Source organism: Balaenoptera acutorostrata, chromosome 11, assembly GCF_949987535.1.
Source record: "Balaenoptera acutorostrata chromosome 11, mBalAcu1.1, whole genome shotgun sequence".
Classification (NCBI taxonomy): Eukaryota; Metazoa; Chordata; class Mammalia; order Artiodactyla; family Balaenopteridae; genus Balaenoptera; species Balaenoptera acutorostrata.
The window spans coordinates 56,001,205-56,021,865 of record NC_080074.1 but is presented as its reverse complement, the minus strand read 5'-3'; the positions used below and the strand labels follow the sequence as shown (position 1 = coordinate 56,021,865).

At 35.5% G+C, this 20,661-nt stretch overlaps 1 protein-coding gene across 1 annotated transcript in view; it reads right to left on the bottom strand.

The window, feature by feature from the left end:
- Positions 1–252: 252 nt before the first annotated feature.
- TAFA2 (TAFA chemokine like family member 2) overlaps positions 253–20,661 on the bottom strand; it is a 535,691-nt gene continuing 515,282 nt past the window's right edge. Inside the window, exon 5 of the mRNA XM_007179730.2 lies at positions 253–2,329. Within this exon, the coding sequence (XP_007179792.1) occupies positions 2,318–2,329 (12 nt within the window). The 3' untranslated portion in view covers positions 253–2,317. The remainder of the gene's footprint in view (positions 2,330–20,661) is intronic.

The window sequence follows — 20,661 nt, the reverse complement described above, 5'->3', positions numbered from 1 at the left end:
GGAACCTTGTGTAAATGGCAAGATTTGCCATGGAGTTTTATAAAAAGAAGGTTGAAGAATTTATGTCAGCTTCCCCATAAACTCAGAGGTTTTCCTAGATAGTAACTGAAGTGCTTTTAAGATAAAACACTGGAAAACAGATTCTCTGAATGTAACTCATGAAAAAAGAGTCCATCTTATATTCCAATTTTATTCACCTTTTCTGAAGAGTCACAACATTAATCTACTGGGGATAATCTAGTTAATATATTTGAAATTCCATTTATTTTTTTCTATTGATATGCATGTATTACACTTGAATATAATACAGAATTTCCAGTGTTGTTTTAGGGGACATAGTTTAAAAAATGAGAGGCATGATCTATAATTTCAAACCTAGGACAAATTCATAATTTCCAAAATAATATAGTTTTCCACTTTGTTCCAAAGAAATTAATGATATTATTACTGATGCAGAAACTCCAGCACAACTGTTACTCCTTTCTTTATGAGTTCAGACAGTCTTGAACCATTGCAAAATTCACTCAGAGCCATCTAGTTGTATATGCATAATTAAAATGGAAGGAGAAAGTCATTCCATTCCATGAACTTATGGGGCAGTATACTTTACTTTAGTTCAATATCAAAAGCATACTTTACAAATGTAATGTTTAACAAATTTTATGCTTTTAGTCATTCTGCCGAGAGAAGATTCTGGGTAATGTATTGGTCTTTGAAAGTTGTTACCAACTTAGCCTGGAGAGCTTTGGTTTGTATGTCAGCCTCCATCATGGAAATCAACATATACCTAATTGGCCATGTCAGTGAGTTTTAAAAAACAAAAGATGTCCACACCTTCTCTAACATAATGGAACTTCTAATAGGACAATTTCTGAAGTATCTTCCTATTAGTCTAAGATGAGTAAAACACAGAAGCTCCTCCCCCTTTACATTCCTTCAAACTATACATTTACACAATATCCAGAATGGTTATGCAATTTCCATTCTTCTCTCCCTCTGCATCACAAATGAAACAAAGCAGATGTAGTATAAAATTATACATTCTGTGAGTAACTTAGAAAAAAAAGTACATACATGTTTAAGGCCTTGAAATATTTATAAGATTTTCCTGTAGAACTGAAAACCACAAATGTTAAAAGTACTACGAAAACGTGGACAAAGACTGACTAAAGAAATTGTTTGAACGGGACAACGGTAAGCAAATATTTATAAAATTGAGACCAAGGAAAAGAACAATTTATTCTACCAACAGACTGAATAAACAGATAGGCATTCAAACAGTCATTGGGATAGAGCAAGAGACAGCCTTTTTAAAATGAGATAGAAAGGACAGTTTAAAAAAATACTAGAAGAAATCTAAGTGAATAAATTTCAAGCTAAGAAATCAAAACCCACATGCATCCCTGGCAATTGTTTGAAACTGAAGGTTACCTAAATACTTGACTGCTCACTGCTAATTTCTGTGGAGGGAAAAAGTAAAGATAAAAATGAAAGAAAAAGCCCACTTTAAAAACAAAAAACAAAAAACTGAAAGGGAGAGTACTCTAGAGGTACCAAAGAGGAGTATATAATGAAAATGGTAATTCAGTTCTAACTACTACCTATTTAACTGACAGAGAGCTGCAGCAGTGTGTTAGCCTTGGGGAAACATGTCAGCTTGTCTATACATTCTTATATGATTGATGTATTCAGATAACTATTACTTGCCAACAATAATTATTATCAATGGATATATATTTCCATTCCTTTAACAAAAGCAACTTTAAGATGTTAAAACATGTAGGCTTTCAGAGCTCCAAGATTAGGATACAAATAAATTGTCTCAGTCTACACCATGCCAGAGGAGAAGTTCTCAAAGGAAAAGTCACTGAAGCCATGTGCAGTCCTAGCCACTGAACACAGGACTCAGGAACAGGTCCATGACAATAGGCCAGTGCACTTGGGAGACTTTCAGAAACAAGAAAAGCAGTCACATTTGGAGCCAAGAGCCCAAAAGGTAAGTGTCTCTGACACCATCTGGAAACGCTAACTCTTCAGATAGTAACTTCAAATCCTTTTTGCAAGTGCAATTATACAAGTTGAACACAGTTCAAATCTGATGAAATCTTCATGATAGAGAAGTTCATGTCGGACTTTTTAAAAGTCTTGATTCCAAGAAGAAGCTGATTACAAGCCATGAAATCCCCTGGAAATAATAGACTCCAGAGTGCCTCTTGTGAGCTGTATAAAAATTTTCCTTCAAGATCACCTCATGAGTTATGTTTCTATGCTGATGTTCAATGTAATCAGCTTTGAGGATCACTTGATTTATCCTTTGTTAATGGGTTACCTGCAAAAGAAGAAGAAAATAGAATCATTTCATAACAGCCATCATCTTAAAACTCTACACAATTAAGTATTAGAAATGAATATGTAACTCAAAATGCTGGTATTTGCTGTATCAAATAAATTATTGAATTTTAAAGTACTACCATATTTAGGTATTTATAGCTTATTAAAATAATTATTTTCTCTATTATTTCATAATACTTTTAGAGCCCCTTGCACTATTATCCAAATGACTCCAACGGTGACCAGGAAGATCTTAACTGGTGATCTTTGGTCTTTCAGATCTGAAGAATGATTCTGGAATCCCTGTTCTTTGCACAGGCTTGGTGGACATAATAACCCAGAGATCATACACATCATGACAGGAGTCAGTGAAGAAAGGCCTTTGGCCTCAGGAATACAATCAGACCCCATCTTCAAGAAAGCCCTTGAGATCTGGTTCCATAAAATCCATTCTTGCAGTAGTTTAAAAGTTGAGTGCTTATTTGACTCAACTGTATTTCAGAAAATTAGCTATTCATAAGGCAAAAAACCCCTATTATTTTGAGAGAAAACCAATTAATGATGGTACAATCCTTTACCAAATTTTAAAGGTGCCCAAATTTCTCATGAAATTGATTAGAGCAGTATTATTAATGCTATTATAAATTACTGAGGCAGATTCACACTGGATTTTCACACCTACTCAAGTCCAGAGAATTTTTGTATGCAGGAAAAAGGAATAATAGCTAGCTAGCTAGAATACCCGATACATACACGGATATCTCTATATGCATATGGAAGGAAGATGATATAGAGAGACAGATTTCTGCTGTGTCAATGAATTTCTAGTTACGCTCTTAATATCACAGTACTTAGAGTTGCCTAACAGTTCTTTTGCAGCAATGGTGAGTAACAAAAAGTGAGTTTTTAAAAACTATTGTGGATACTTTGGTTTTATTTCATTAAATGACATAGTTACTTGTCTTTTCATGAAACGTTTGCCAGAAGACTGGTTTTTGTTTGTGTTGTTTATTGTTGTTTGGTCAACTATGAAAAATAGGAACACTAAAGAAAATAAGAAAGCCAGCTCTAGACTTTGCTCTGCCATAGCTGGTCTCCAAAGGAAGGTGTAAAATTCAAACAAACAGGTAGGTTCTGCATGGAGGCAGGCTTCATATCTGTGTCTCGTTGGTCAGCTACCCTTCCCAAAGAAGGAGCTTCTGTCTGCGTATTTGTAGCTGCTTATACCCGTGCACAGAGAAACTATGGAAGGAATGGAACTGTGGGTGGGAAGACACAGATGTGAAGGGTCTGCTGGCCTCTAGAGATTCTGGGAGCGGGGGATATCTTCGATAGGGAAGCAACTTCATTATCAATTTGTCTGCCATTCAATGGTCACTTTATACAAGTTGTGAGAAGGGCTCCCAGCCTGGGAGTCAGTGTAAGAAGAAGATGGGGAGGAAATGTGAAGAGTGTTATGGACGTGATGTTACAGGTTGCTGATGCGGATGGCTGATCACTGTGAAAAACACAGAAATGTTATTTTTGTGATACACTTTATTGACAAACATTGATTTAACACAATCTGATTTCCACTGGCTGAGAAAATTCACCTGCCTTTTCTGAAAATTCTCTTAGTAGTAATCATTATGAAACATAATATGGGGACCAGTGCTTGAAATGACAGGAAAAAAAGAGGAAGAGAACAACTGGTTTAGCCTCAGGAGAGGTTCAACACAGGCAACTGGAGGGGGACACACTGCAATGACTCCAGGAAAGCAAGTGACACGTCCTCTTGAGCCACTGCAAGCCCAGGTTCTAAGTAATCTATTGGTGGGTATGGCGGACGCATTCTTACATCTTCATACCAAGGTAAGTATTTCATCCTGCTGGTTTATATAAAGCTGAGGAGGGATTATCTCAACCATTTATATATTCAAAGCTTTATTTTCACATAATTTTAAAAATAGACATCAAATTGACAGTATAATACCAAAGGTTTATATATCTATAATAAATTTTTCTTCCATGTCAGTAGAGGAAACATATAAGTATACACAAACACATAACTATACAATCCATGTGCTCCAGAATATCATAAATACACATTTTTATCATGCTGTGTTTCTATCAGCTAAAATAATTGCTAGAAAACCAAACTTTAAACATGATTTAAAGAAGTGATCATCTAAATAAGCACGGATTGAAACACAATGAAAGCTTTTCCTTATTCTCCAATTTCATGCACTATTTCCTAGTTTCCTAGTTTATTAATCCTAAAAATATCCACATTTTATGAGATGAAGAGTAACAGACAACTTGTTTTCAGTATGATTTTGTAAATCATTTGATTTTGATCAGAGGACTGTTGTGGTTCAGCACACAGAACTCTGGATTTACGTCAGTGTGGCAATAATACTAATCACACTGGCTGTGTCATACAACCTCTGGGCCCTACAGCTTCCCATGTGTAAAATGGGGATAATCTTGTTAGCCTCACAGTGTTGCTATGAGGATCGAATTATTATACTTATGAAAACCTAGCTTTGCCAACTATGAAGTACTATAAAAATGAACGTTTTAGAGTTGGGATCAGTTTTTTTCAATGCATAAATGTTTAACAAGAAAACCACTAAAAGTAGAATGAGAGGATCCCACTAACAAACAGACATTCACTCAAGTTAGAGGACTACACTTAAGGAATTCAAACAAAGGCTAAGTCATAATTTGCTCTTTTCAACGAAGTATAAATATGAACATATATCAGCACTCTCCCTGACAACTTCCAGATTTGTACCAAATGAAATGGCAAAGCCAAAGATTTAAAAACATGTAGATGATTCTGAATACAGGTACATTGTCACCAATTTTCATCACCTAATATGCAAGGTCCAAATAACACTTTAAAATTATTGTCTAAAATTCAGTACAAAAAACGCTTTAATGATTTATATGCTCATTAAGTCCAAGTGAATCATATTTAAATTATGACATGCTAATGGAGGAAAAATGATTGCCATTTTACCCTTTATAGATGATAAACTGGAACTTCCTGATATGAAAGAGTTGCTTAAACAATACTTATACAATCCAACATTTAAAAATTTTGCTATCATTTAAAAGTAAGCTTTTAGTACATCAAATTAAGCACTGCCTTATTTTTAGAACTTAAATATTACTCTCTTTTCACTCAAGCCCATCTTTTGGAAGATGCCAACTAGTAAAATTTTACCTTCAAAGGAGGCTTTCCAGCAAGTTTTCAGTGACTTAAAAGCAGGAGGTTGCAATAAAATCACTTTTACAGGATAGGAAAGAGCATTTGCTACCATGAATTCACTGTCTTCTGGTTCTGAGGACAATAGATGTAAAATACTGCATGAGGGAGAGAAACGGTCCTACAATCATTACGGTTATGCCTTGAGCTTCATACACTATAATCACTATCTCAGTAAATTTGCCTTTCCAAAGGCAGTATTTTACACAGCTGTTCTTTTTCATGCAAATTTTATTTGTGTGTGCTGTACACCAGCCAATTCGGTAAGTGAAACTACTTCGCTGCTGAACGCATGCAATAATAAATTATTATTACTATTACTGTTATTATTATCAATATTATTTCTAGTCACAAGTACAAAGCTATCTTGGTAATGAGCCGCCAGGTTGAAGAAGCTAATCTGGTAACAAAAAGCAGTGATTCTTTAAGGTGAGAGCACCCATTTATTTCTTCCAGTCCAACAAATCTACTACAGGGCTCTGATTAGATTTCTCAATAATTTATGCTAACATCATGTCTTTTTACGTCTGTTCACCGATGTAAATTGAGAAACTAAAACCAGGTAAATGGCATATAAGATGCTACATTTAAAATGAAGTGAAGTCAACTGTTTTAATACTGTCTTCATTTTGTATTTTGACCACTATGTTATATATATCCTCTGCCCATCTTCAAGGTAAGAATAATTAGAAAGGCTAAAGAAGGAAAAAAATTAAAGACTCTATTCTGTCCCCAAGTGCAAAAGATGCTTTTATAAAGTTCTTAAAATCTTTCTATTCATGGAGCCTATAGTTCTTTTGCCCTGTTCAAATCATGCTGACTAGGTTACCAATGGGAGACAACACACTATGGTAAGAGGCATAATGACAAATAGTGTGGGCTCTGCACACAGGCTGCCTGGGTTCAAATCTCTGCCTTATCAATCACTTTCTAACACTGTGAGGTTGATAAATTATGTAAAACCCCTGAGCCTTCGTCTCCCCATGTGAAATATAAAAATGGTATTATCAGCCCTCATATGTTTGCTATTGTGATTAAATCAGATAATCCCTGCAAAGTATCTGTCCAGGCAAATGCTTTTTAAATATTAACAGGTGGTAGCAGTAGTAATTCCCAAATAAGACACAAAAGGTGATGCATAGGATACCTATGGGAGGGGGCATTATTACTTCTTGTTTCTCTATAAACATTGATTTAATTAGTAAATTTGTTGTGTCTTATAGTAACTAAATTTGTAATTATTCATTTCATATGCTGTTAATCAAAGTCATATATCAAGATGGAAGCACTATTGTTTCAGCTGGCTTTGGGAGAGAGACTGTCTTTTCAGACAAGGTGATTGATAGAGAGTATGTAATGGTTAAAAAGGTTATACTTTGAAGCCAGGCTGTCTAGGTTCAGTGCTTAGTTCTGCTGATAACTCAGCATGTGACCTTGAGTAAAACAGCTATAATATTAGTACCTAAATCATAGGGTTGTATGAGCTGAGGACAAAATAAGTTAATTGGTCAAATGCTTAGAACTAATATTCTAAGGCACATAATAAGCATTATGTAAGTGGTAACATTATTCAGATATGGGTACATTTCTAGGCACCTGAATGCATTGAATTCCTACATTTGCCCTCGATTATTTCTGAGCATACATTACTAGTTTTTACAGGCAATTGCATTATTTGTTTTTCTAGTGGACCAGCTGCCATCAGACTCTACATGCAGGAAAAATATTTAGGAAATTAGTACTACACTTTAACCACCTAGGGTAAAAATAAATGTGGTATAATTATGCCAAACAAAATGCAGATTTGTAAATTTCCTTATTCATTATTGATGGTTCCTTTGATGTATTTGGGTTCTATCCCGTATCCCAGATTTTTAATTTCAGTTGTTCACTTTGCCAGTCTACATAAATTTGTGAAATCGCTGCCAAATCTCCACAGTATCAGTGTAAATCTTATCATATTAGCTTAATTTACAAAATAGTCTTATTTTTTCCAGTGTGGTCATTAAAATCTTTTTATGAGGAACTATTGAACAATATTTATATTCCTTTGAATATGAGTCACATACACACAAGAATAGAAGAGACAATGCATTATGAACATAAGTCAATTTCATTTAAAAAAAAAGTTTCACTAAAATACCCATGTTATTAGAGAAACAAACATTTATCTTTAGACTGATGGACATTCTTTAAATAATTGGAAGGCAAGGAATATGTGGCAGTATTTCTGAAAGGAGGCAGCAGGTTAAAATGCAGTGCATGTCGGATTTTTATAATACAGCTGCTTAACATCATAGATAGGCATCATTTCAAACTAATATTCCAATAATAAATTTAACTTATTCTATATAGGTAAAAAGGAAGACTAGAATACCCTCATGCTAAATGCTGATTTTTTGAATTAGTTAATTAATTTCTTTATTAATGTATAATTGACATACATTGTATTAGTTTCAGGTATATAACATAAGGCACTCTACCATTTAAAATCTTTCTGAGTCAGTAAATGGATTCTTAAAGCAATCCCGTTTCTTTAAACCACTAAATGCTGATTTGAATGAACTTTTCCTTGCTTGGAAAATAATTGCTGCTTCACTGCAAATGTATTTTTTTAGTGTAGCTCTTACAAGTACATGAATTAACTTCTTGCTTCACTTTTTGTGTACTAAATGTGCAATTAAAACATCATTACTCTGCAGTAGCAGGTTTTCTCATTTAAGCTGGAGAAAAGCTGTCATTGAGTTGGTCGTAACTGTACATGAATGCACTTGTGCTTTCTTAAAGCACCTTATGCAATGAGGTATTATGAAATGGAAGACTCCTATTGGTCTGAAATAATCATTTAATAGCAAGCTTTTAAGTATAGACGAGGCAGTGTAAGGCAATGACATATGAATCACCTTCATAAACATACACACCTATGTAAAAAATTAAGCCTCTATTTTACTTTCATGCTGGTGAAAGTGATTCTTATAAGCCCTAAAAACTACTGCATTTTCATACTGCAGTTTAATTTTCCTTCCTTAGAATGGCTGGTGTTGTGGCTTGGCCTCCACATTTAACATTTGGGGCACCAAAGCCAATCTGTTGAATATTTCGGCTGGGGTCAATATTGCCACTAACTGACCTTGTTATCTGTTCTATGAATTCTCAAAAAATTTATCTCAAAATATTTAACAGCCTTGGGTGATTGGGAATAGTCATTTCAAACAACAGAGCATTTCCTTAGTTAACTGATTCTATTCTGTGACATCTTACAGAAAAACCCAAACTTTTTTGCCAACCCAATATTTAGGTGTACCTCAGTGTGGGTCCCGGTGTGGAAGTGGAAAATGGCATAGAGTCTTCCTAGAGTTCTGGGAGAAAAAAAAACAGAGCACCAGACTGACTGAAAAGAGGTGGGCTTGTTTTGATAAGAGTTTATAACAGTGTTACAACCTTCTGGTTTTAGAACTTTGGACAAGTCACTTAAAAATCTCTCAATCTCCCTGGTTCATTCATACCTGTCAAACAAGCTGGCTAGACTTAGTGAGTTTCTAATTCCCTTCTATCCCCAAGGATAATAAGGATTAATTCAAAATGGTATAAAATTTTATCCTGATTACTTTTTTACTTGATTACCCGATTACCTTATTTATTACCTAAATTCATTGGTGGTATAACCACTGTATAGACTTCATTTTTCTAAAAAGCCTATATTAGAATGCAGGACTAGTGAGCTTTTACCACAAATACATCTGTCAGTCAGTGGCTTTCAGCTTCCTGTGCTGTGCAAACGAAGATCTCGACTAGAAATGAATCTTTGGAACAGATGGACTTGCACCATTTCTTGGAACTTTGAAAGCTGTACAGTGTGCCTGCCATGAACTCTTCTATGTGACTCATGAAAGCAGATGACTGTTTGCATTGCCATTTATGCACATTCATCCACTCGGAGGCAGATCAACTGATTCTCTCTGGATGACATTAACTGTTAGCATTCCCTGACTTCTCTTTGGGTAGTGAATAAATTCCCTTGGGACATTAAGAAGATTTAAGACTTTCCTACTTCTCCTGGCTTTCTACCATATATACCTTCCGTTTACTCCAGGTGGAAAAACAACAAAAATTTAGATAATTTTGAAAGACAACAGTATAATGGTATTACACTGTTTAAAGAAACATCATAAAGTCCTTAAAATGGGAAAGCAATTATTTTGAATGCTTTGAGGAAAGCTGAATAGATTTTTACAGATATTATTCCATATACCAGTGAGTTCACACATTTTTAGAGACAGTTGAAACTTTGAACTCAATTGGAAGGCACTTTTCCTGCTAAATTCGATAGGTTCATTTCTTTAGACTCACCTCTCATTTGTAAAGAAGTAATTTGAATTGATAGTTTTTAATCCAATTTCTGTCCTACTTTAAAAGTTTATATCTGGTCAAGTATCAGTCAAGAATTTCAGCCTCACTGCATATAAGGGCTAACAGAATTAAGCAATAAAAATTGTGTTTATAAGGTGAATTTAAGATAAGTGGAGTTTGGGAGGAAGGATTGAAACTTTGAAGAAATTTATCTTAGTAGCCTAGGAATTACTAAGAGACCAACATTTTCTCTTAGCTTCCTGGTTGGTTTGAGTTATAAATACGAACAACTTTTCCTTGAGACACCTGTCTGCATAAAGAATATGCTGCTGTCATTTTGAAAAGAACTTGGTGCAACTTGTGGAAGAACAAGGCTAGTACCATGCCTGAAGTAGCACAAACTCTCTCCATCCCTATCTTCTGCCATAAAATTGTTTAGAGATGACCAATCTATATGTGGTATATTTTTGGGAAAAAATGTTTCTCTAAGTCGAAAAGACTAGAACTAGAATCCATTTTCTGAAGGATAGGGCAGCATAGGCAGTGATGTTTACTATGTTGGGGGTGTTTGCTTTTTTTTTTTTCTATTTCCCAGATATATTTCTCCCTTTTAAAAAAATAGTCATAATCCATTAGTCTCAAATACCCAAAGTTGATCAAAATATGAATCTTTAAATCTAGCCAATTCTAATTACTTAGATGCTGTTATGACATAGCTTATTCAATTAAGGGGCAATTTAAATATAGAAAGAATGAACCATTAGGTAAGAACACAATCTTCATTTGGTTTATGGAGATTAGGTGAAAGTTTGATGGTTCAGTGCTTTTCCTGCTAATTTCCAAACTAATAGGTCGAACACTGACAGAGGTCCACTTATACTCAGGATTTTGTTTTACCCATTTCATGTTCTTGGGAAAACAATATGTTAGCTGCAGGGTCATTTTAGATGACAATATTAGGTTCACCAATAATGACATATTGGCTATTTGTGGCCAGTTTCTTGGCCTCCTATCAAAGAATGATGCTTCCCTATCCCTTTCTTATAAAAAAAAATTCAGTGTCTTCTTTTTTTTTTTTTTTTTTTTTTTTTTTCAGTGTCTTCTTTACTGACCACTGAAGCAGTTCTTTACCTTTGATCCCTAAAGCTGTATCAAGTTCATCTTTTCCCTGAAATCAGGGGCACCTGGAATGCTAATGGTAATTATAAGAAAGAATAGGTTACAGTTAATCCTGCAACACGATGTACACACCTGCTGCTCTGTGAGAAATAAACTGAGACGAGAGCTCACTTCTGGAGTTGTTTTGAATCTTTACTCCTCAACGAAACTTCTGTCCCTTCCTTAGAATGCCACCAACGCTAGGATTTGCCACACTAGTGCTCCAACATGGAGCCAGAATATTAGTGTGGAAAAATAAAAAACTGTCATCAGGCACAGCAGAAACCTTCTCTTTCTACTTCTCCATTCAAACTTGAAGAGTTTTACACATTTGCTTAAGAAACAAACACATGTCAGGTACTCCACTGTTCAAAAGATTATTACAGGAAGCAAACCTGGGCAAAAGGGAATATTTCAACAAGCAGAAAGGGACAGCAAGACAATAACTTCCTTTACCTCCAGAAAAGCCCACAATGGGGACAGTTTTGCACCTCTCCTAGAGGATTATAAACTCTTAGAACGTTTTTTCTTTTTTAATTTCAGAGAACACATACCCATAAACGGTACCTAAAATAAACAGCTTTTACGAGAAATTGATATAAGGATAGTAAACATTTCTCATAACTATTTTGGGAAGCATTCTGCACAAATGTAAGAAAATAATTCATTTAAAATCAAGGAAGAAAGTATATAGAAATCAACAACCACTTTAACATAAAAGGGTAAAAGAATTATAGAAACATTATGTAGTAATATTCAATTAGAATTCAGACTTAATATTTGCAAGCTTAACCATTCATAGTTTGCCTGAACATCTATATATTTAGTAGTTTGTAATTTGCTGAAGCATGACCCTGAATCATACATATTTTAATGCTGATAAATGAGGCCAAGTCATTTAACCAATGTGTGGGTCTAGCCACCCATGGGCATTCACTTCTAAAGCCAGCTTTGTTCTCTACTCATCAACTGTGTAATCCTCAGTAACAGTCTGAATGGGATTCATGCTATTTTTCAGTTGTAATTTATGACATTTTGTAGATAGACTTTCAAAAGTTTTCTTTAAAATCTGTCTTTCCCAAAGTACTCCAAATGTATAAAACATGTACTATTTGATTTTCAAATATTTGAATAATTTAATATTGGAGAGTATAACATGAAAAATAATAAATCATATGAGGGAATGGCTAGTAATTAGGATCAGATAACAGAAGGTTTTGGTAAGATGAATCAAAAGTAAAGTAAAACATTTCCTACATAAGTTTGAGAGCTCAGGATAGTTAAAATTAAGAGCAGAAAATAGACTAATCATGTCATAATATAAAAAGATATTTTCCAATTTTGAAAAAAACTTGAGTCTTTGAGCAATAAGAACAGATCCCTCTTCCCCATCATTGTTAATCTTGGCCTCTCTCTACCTAAGCAGAAAATGTAAGACTAAAATGGTTGAGGAAGAACAGAACTTTTGGGTTCTGGTCACATTTACTTGACTTTATCCAAATATATCAGGGCCAACATAGTCATGAAGTGGATCAGTGTCATGACTTGCCATGGTCACATGTGACTGAAGACAAAGGATGAAGCTGGAGAAAATTTAGAGGAGCTTCATATTTTTTAGAAAAAGCAAGGAACAGATGGATAAATATACCACTTAATATATCCAGGCCTCCATTTTCTTCACATTGTTCAAAAACATGGAAAACCTTTCAGGAATGTTAATTTCACTTCTCCCCATTGAATATTTTGAACAATGATAGCAATTTTCTCCAGATGTTTTCTCTCTCATCAGTTTCTAGATCCTAGTCATCTTTTTATTCAGTTCCCCACTCTCTGTCTCACTGTCACTACTTTAATTGAGGTCTTTATTCCATCTGGTTTGTAGAGTTGGAATAACCTCCCAATTTGTCTCCCTGATTTGTCTCGTCCTTTGCAGTGTCTGCTCCTCCTCTTTGCTAACATCATTCCTGAAAAGTCTATAAAGATGTTCTATCATAGAAGGAAATCTAAATTCTTGCTGGTAATACAGAAGGTCCTTTATGATAAGACCTCAACCCACCCAACTTCATCTCCCACCTTCCCAACCCCTTCAGAGATGCATAGGCTCAACTCCAGTCACACCCAACTATTTAATCCTCCTAGGACTTGATGCCCATTCATATCTCCTTATCTTTGTGTACATTTTACCTCTGCCTGAAATACTCTCCTTTCAAACCTCAGAACAAATGTTACCACTTCATAATTCATAAACCTTTGTGATTCATCCAGTCAGCACTTTGTTCATACTTCTATTATAAGACATATCACATTATGATTATTAATCTGTTTGTTTCTCCCACTTAACGATGATGGATTGAAATAAAATATTAGCATATTTTGTTTCCTCAGTGCTAAACAGCATTCCAGGTACATAAATGATGCCTAATATTTATTAAATGAAAGATTGCAATGATGGATGGGTGGGTGGAAGGATAAATGAACAAATTAATGTATGAATATAAGGGGAAAGTGATATGTAATTTCAGAAGAAGGAAAACTAGAGGTACTCTTTGGATTCTCCAGGAATAGCAAGGGGAATGATTAAGTGACCCAAAAGGTCAGTCCCTTCATTTAACAATTTTTTAGGATTACTCCCATGATTCTGTGGAAATTATAGATATGCATGGGTCCTGACATCAGCTTCACATTTGTACCTCGGATATTTAAATTTATTCTCATTTGGAGAAGGTCTGATTTTTAAAATGAAATTAATTCAGGAAAAGAATAATGCAAGAAGATAATAGCAATCTGTGGTGCTTTAATTTGTATTAGACTAACCACTTGGGATGTTGAAAATGTCCAAATAGATACATCAAGGTTGATTCTGGCAGATTCATTACAGTTAAAAATTATCCTAATAAAAAAAAAAAAAGTACATCTCTCTCTTCAGTAATTTCCATACTGCTGCTTAACACTGTCAGGAAAATTTTCGTATGAAATATTCTGTGGTGACAATTACTCTACACCTAGGTTTACATGTTCACTTGACATCAGGTGTGGTGGTACAAATGAAATATCATCAAATTTCCTATAATGGAACAAAGTAAACAGATACCACGATGAGTGATTCACCCCAAAATAATGTTGTGCATGCAATCCCTCTCTCTCTCCATCCCACTCTCCCTCTCATACGTGCTATATACATACTATATTTAATTATACAGCCTCTATATTTAAGTTCAAGATGCCTGATCCCTCCAACCACCACTTTTCTTCCATTGGATTCTAATGCCAAGAACAGCTGATCATTTTGTTCCTCAGGGCAACCTGGAATCCTCTTCACCCTTCCTTTGCTTCCATCTCTCAGGTCATAATTGCTGGCATCAGTGGATAATGTGCACATCCATTTTCTCTTGTAATCCTCATGATTATTCTGTGACATTTTTCCCCCCTTTTACTATTTACTGTTATTAGTCCTTGTTACTAATTACTATTATCCCCAGTTTACAGTTGAAGAAACTGAGGCTCAGATAACTTAAAAGTGAAACTTCTTAAAGATGCATGTAAACAGTAAGTGATAGTCTGGGGGCTGAGATCCCCATTTTGGGACTTCAAACCTACTGAAACAGGTCCTGCATATCTTGTTCTTCCATTCATTTGTTTGACTAATATCTACTGAGTGCATACTAAGTGGCAGGCATGGTCCTAGGTGTGAAAAAAAAACCACTGCCCCTGTGAAACAGACAATCTAGAGAGCCAGACAAACGACAGACATGAAAAGTAAAATTTTAAAGTATGTTAGGCCAGACAAGAAGATAGACAAGATGAAAAGGCACAGGGCTATGTACCAGATGAAGGAACAAGATAACCCCCCAGAAAAACAACTAAATGAAGTGGAGATAGTTAACCTTCCAGAAAAAGAATTCAGAATAATGATAGTGAAGATACAGGACCTCAGAAAAAGAATGGAGGCAAAGATGGAGAAGATGCAAGAAATGTCTAACAAAGATCAAGAAGAATTAAAGAACAAACAAATAGAGATGAACAATACAATAACTGAAAAGAAAAATACACTAGAAGGAATAAATAGCAGAATAACTGAGGCAGAAAAATGGATAAGTGACCTGGAAAACAGAATGATGGAATTCACTGCTGCGGAAGAGAATTAAAAAAAAAAAAATGAAAAGAAATGAAGACAGCCTAAGAGGCCTCTGGGACAACATTAAACACAACAACATTCACATTATAGGAGTCCCAGAAGGAGAAGAGAGAGAAAGGACCCGAGAAAATATTTGAAGAGATTATAGTCGAAAACTTCCCTAACATGGGAAAGGAAATAGCCACCCAAGTCCAGGAAGCGCAGCGAGTCCCATACAGGATAAACCCAAGGAGAAACACGCTGAGACACATAGTAATCAAATTGGCAAAAATTAAAGACAAAGAAAAATTATTGAAAGCAGCAAGGGAAAAATGACAAATAACATACAAGGGAACTCCCATAAGGTTAACAGCTGATTTCTCAGCAGAAACTCTACAAGCCAGAAGGGAGTGGCATGATATACTTAAAGTGATGAAAGGGAAGAGTCTACAACCAAGATTACCCTACCCAGCAAGGATCTCATTAAGATTCGATGGAGAAATCAAAAGCTTTACAGACAAGCAAAAGCTAAGAGAATTCAGGACCACCAAACCAGCTCTACAACAAAAGCTAAAGGAACTTCTCTAAGTGGGAAACACAAGAGAAGAAAAGGACCTACAAAAACAAACCCAAAACAATTAAGAAAATGGTAATAGGAACATACATATTGATAATTACCTTAAACGTGAATGGATTAAATGCTCCAACCAAAAGACACAGGCTTGCTGAATGGATACAGAAACAAGACCCATATATATGCTGTCTACAAGAGACCCACTTCAGACCTAGGGACACATACAGACTGAAAGTGAGGGGATGGAAAAAGATATTCCATGCAAATGGAAATCAAAAGAAAGCTGGAGTAGCAATACTCATATCAGATAAAATAGACTTTAAAATAAAGAATGTTACAAGAGACAAGGAAGGACACTACATAATGATCAAGGGATCAATCCAAGAAGAAGATATAACAATTATAGATATATATGCACCCAACATAGGAGCACCTCAATACATAAGGCAACTGCTAACAGCTATAAAAGAGGAAATCGACAGTAACACAATCATAGTGGGGAACTTTAACAACACCTCACTTACACCAATGGACAGATCATCCAAACAGAAAATTAATAAGGAAACACAAGTGTTAAATGACACAATAGACCAGATAGATTTAATTGATATTTATAGGACATTCCATCCAAAAACAGCAGATTACACGTTCTTCTCAAGTGCACACAGAACATTCTCCAGGATAGATCACAATTTGGGTCACAAATCAAGCCTCAGTAAATTTAAGAAAATTGAAATCATATCAAGCATCTTTTCTGACCACAACGCTATGAGATTAGAAATCAATTACAGGGGAAAAAAATGTAAAAAACACAAACACATGGAGGCTAAACAATATGTTACTAAATAACCAAGAGATCACTGAAGAAATCAAAGAAGAAATCAAAAAATACCTAGAGACAAATGACAATGAAAACACGACAATCCAAAACCTATGGGATGCAGCGAAAGCATTTCTAACGGGGAAGTTTATGGCTATACAAGCCTACCTCAAGAAACAAGAAAAATCTCAAATAAACAATCTAACCTTACACTTAAAGGAACTAGAGAAGGAAGAACAAACAAAACCCAAAGTTAGCAGAAGGAAAGAAATCATAAAGCACAGAGCAGAAATAAATGAAATAGAAACAAAGAAAACAATAGCAAAGATCAATAAAACTAAAAGCTGGTTCCTTGAGAAGATAAACAAAATTGAGAAATCATTAGCCAGACTCATCAAGAAAAAGAGGCAGAGGACTCAAATCAATAAAATTAAAAATGAAAAAGGAGACGTTGCAATGGACACCACAGAAATACAAAGCATCGTAAGAGACTACTACAAGCAACTCTATGCCAATAAAATGGACAATCTGGAAGAAATGGACAAATTCTTAGAAAGGTATAACCTTCCAAGACTGAACCAGGAAGAAACAGAAAATATGAACAGACCAATCTCAAGTAATGAAATTGAAACTGTGATTAAAAATCTTCCAACAAACAAAAGTCCAGGACCAGATGGCTTCACAGGCGAATTCTATCAAACATTTAGAGAAGAGCTAACACCTATCCTTCTCAAACTCTTCCAAAAAATTGCAGAGGAAGGAGCACCCCCAAACTCATTCTATGAGGCCACCATCACCCTGACACCAAAACCAGACAAAGATATTAAAAAAAAAGAAAATTATAGACCAATATCACTGATGAATATAGATGCAAAAATCCTCAACAAAATACTAGCAAACAGAATCCAACAACACATTAAAAGGATCATACACCACGATCAAGTGGGATTTATCCCACGGATGCAAGGATTCTTCAATATATGCAAATCAATCAATGTGATACACCATATTAACAAACTGAAGAATAAGAACCATATGATCATCTCAATAGATGCAGAAAAAGCTTTTGACAAAATTCAACACCCATTTATGATAAAAACTCTCCAGAAAGTGGGCATAGAGGGAACCTACCTCAACATAATAAAGGCCATATATGACAAACCCACAGCAAACATCATTTTCAATGGTGAAAAACTGAAAGCATTTCCTCTAAGATCAGGAACAAGACAAGGATGTCCACTCTTGCCACTAGTATTCAACATAGTTTTTGGAAGTCCTAGCCACAGCAATCAGAGAAGAAAAAGAAATAAAAGGAATACAAATTGGAAAAGAAGAAGTAAAACTGTCACTGTTTGCAGATGACATGATACTATACATAGAGAATCCTAAAGATGCCACCAAAAAACTTCTAGAGATAATCAATAAATTTGGTAAAGTTGCGGGATACAAAATTAATGCACAGAAATCTCTTGCATTCCTATACACTAATGATGAAAAATCTGAAAGAGAAATTAAGGAAACACTCCCATTTTCCATTGCAACAAAAAGAATAAAATACCTAGGAATAAACCTACCTAGGGAGACAAAAGACCTGTGTGCAGAAAACTATAAGACACTGATGAAAGAAATTAAAGATGATACCAACAAATAGAGAGATATACCATGTTCTTGAATTGGAAGAATCAATATTGTGAAAATGACTATACTACCTAAAGCAATCTACAGATTAAATGCAATCCCTATCAAATTACCAATGGCATTTTTTACAGAACTAGAACAAAAAATCTTAAAATTTGTATGGAGACACAAAAGACCCCGAATAGCCAAAGCAGTCTTGAGGGAAAAAGACGGAGCTGGAGGAATCAGACTCCCTGACTTCAGACTATACTACAAAGCTACAGTAATCAAGACAATATGGCACAAAAACAGAAATATAGATCAATGGAACAAGATAGAAAGCCCAGAGATAAACCTACGCACCTATGGTCAACTAAGCTATGACAAAGGAGGTAAGGACATACAATGGAGAAAGGACAGTCTCTTCAATAAGTGGTGCTGGGAAAACTGGACAGCTACATGTAAAAGAATGAAATTAGGACACTCCCTAACAACATACACAAAAATAAACTCAAAATGGATTAGAGACCTAAATGTAAGACCGGACACTATAAAACTCTTAGAAGAAAACATAGGAAGAACACTCTTTGACATAAATCACAGCAAGCTCTTTTTTGATCCACCGCCTAGAATAATGGAAATAAAACCAAAAATAAACAAATGGGACCTAATGAAACTTAAAGACTTTTGCACAGCAAAGGAAACCATAAACAAGATGAAAAGACAGCCCTCAGAATGGGAGAAAATATTTGCATGAATCAATGGACAAAGGATTAATCTTCAAAATATATAAAGAGCTCATGCAGCTCAATATTGGAAAAACAAACAAAAATGGGCAGAAGACCTAAATAGACATTTCTCCAAAGAAGACATACAGATGGCCAAGAAGCACATGAAAAGCTGGTCAACATCACTAATTATTAGAGAAATGTAAATCAAAACTACAATGAGGTATCACCTCACACCAATTAGAATGGGCATCATCAGAAAATCTACAAACAACAAATGCTGGAGAGGGTGTGGAGAAAAGGGAACCCTCTTGCACTGTTGGTGGGAATGTAAATTGATACAGCCACTATGGAGAACAGTATGGAGGTTCCTTAAAGAACTAAAACTAGAATTACCATATGACCCAGAAATCCCACTACTGGGCATATACCCAGAGAAAACCATAATTCAAAAGACACATGCACCCCAATATTCATCGCAGCACTCTTTACAATAGCCAGGTCATGGAAGCAACCTAAATGCCCACTGACAGACGAATGGATAAAGAAGATGTGGTACATATATACAATGGAATATTACTCAGCCATAAAAAGTAATGAAATTGGGTCATTTGTAGAGACATGGATGGACCTAGAGACTGTCATACAGAGTGAACTAAGTCAGAAAGAGAAAAACAAATATCATTTATTAATGCAAATATGTGCAATCTAGAAAAATGGTACAGATGAACTGGTTTGCAGGGCAGAAATTGAGACACAGATGTAGAGAACAGACATATGGACACCAAGGGGGGAAAGCGGCGGGGGGGGGTGGTGGTGGTGTGATTAATTGGGAGATTGGGATTGACAGGTGTACACTGATATGTATAAAATGGATGACTAATAAGAACCTGCTGTATAAAAAAATAAATAAAAAATTTTTAAAAAGATATGTTAGGCCATGCCAAGAGAAAAATAAAGTCAAGAGAAAGAGGGATTTTTGAAGCAGGGATGTGCAAGTTCAGTTAGCATAGATGGGGAAGACTTGCTGAGAAAGTGAGACTTCAGTTAAAACCTATAGAGATAAGAGAGCCATCAAGCTGACAGCTAGGGGAAGAGCATTTCAGGCAGAAGGAACAGCATGTGCAAATGAGCTGAGACAAGAAAAGTAAGAGAGGCAAGGTGTGGCACTGGAGTAAGCAGGGAGGAGAGCGGTAGTAGATGAGGTCAGAGATGTGCATTCATTCGTTCATCTATTTCTTTGTTTATTCAGCAAGTGTTGTTGTTGCTCCCATGTTACTAGGATAAAAGTGGGCAAACACAGATATGGTCCTTGTTCTCATGGGTGCACAAAAAGGAACCACACTGAAGTGACCAGAAACACACATGGCTTCAAATCCTCCTCCCTTCAGAAGCCTCATTCCTGGAAGTTGGAACTAGATAGAGCCTAAATGGATATCTGAAAGAGACCACGATGACTTCTTTTCATAAGCCCTAGAAGCTACTGTTCTTTCTGTTTAGACAGTGAAGTCTTGCAAAGTTTTAAGGGAGGAGAGGGTAGTGAGTGAGTGTGTGTGCATGCACAGGGGAAGCAGCGGCTTTTCCTGGCAAATGTTTTCCACTGATTGGTGGCAAAGAATTCCTGAATACATGACTTACATTCACTTATACTCCAGCTAAATTGAGACATCCCCTAGTATAGAAAACCAATCTAGAAGAAGAAGGTCACTCATCCCT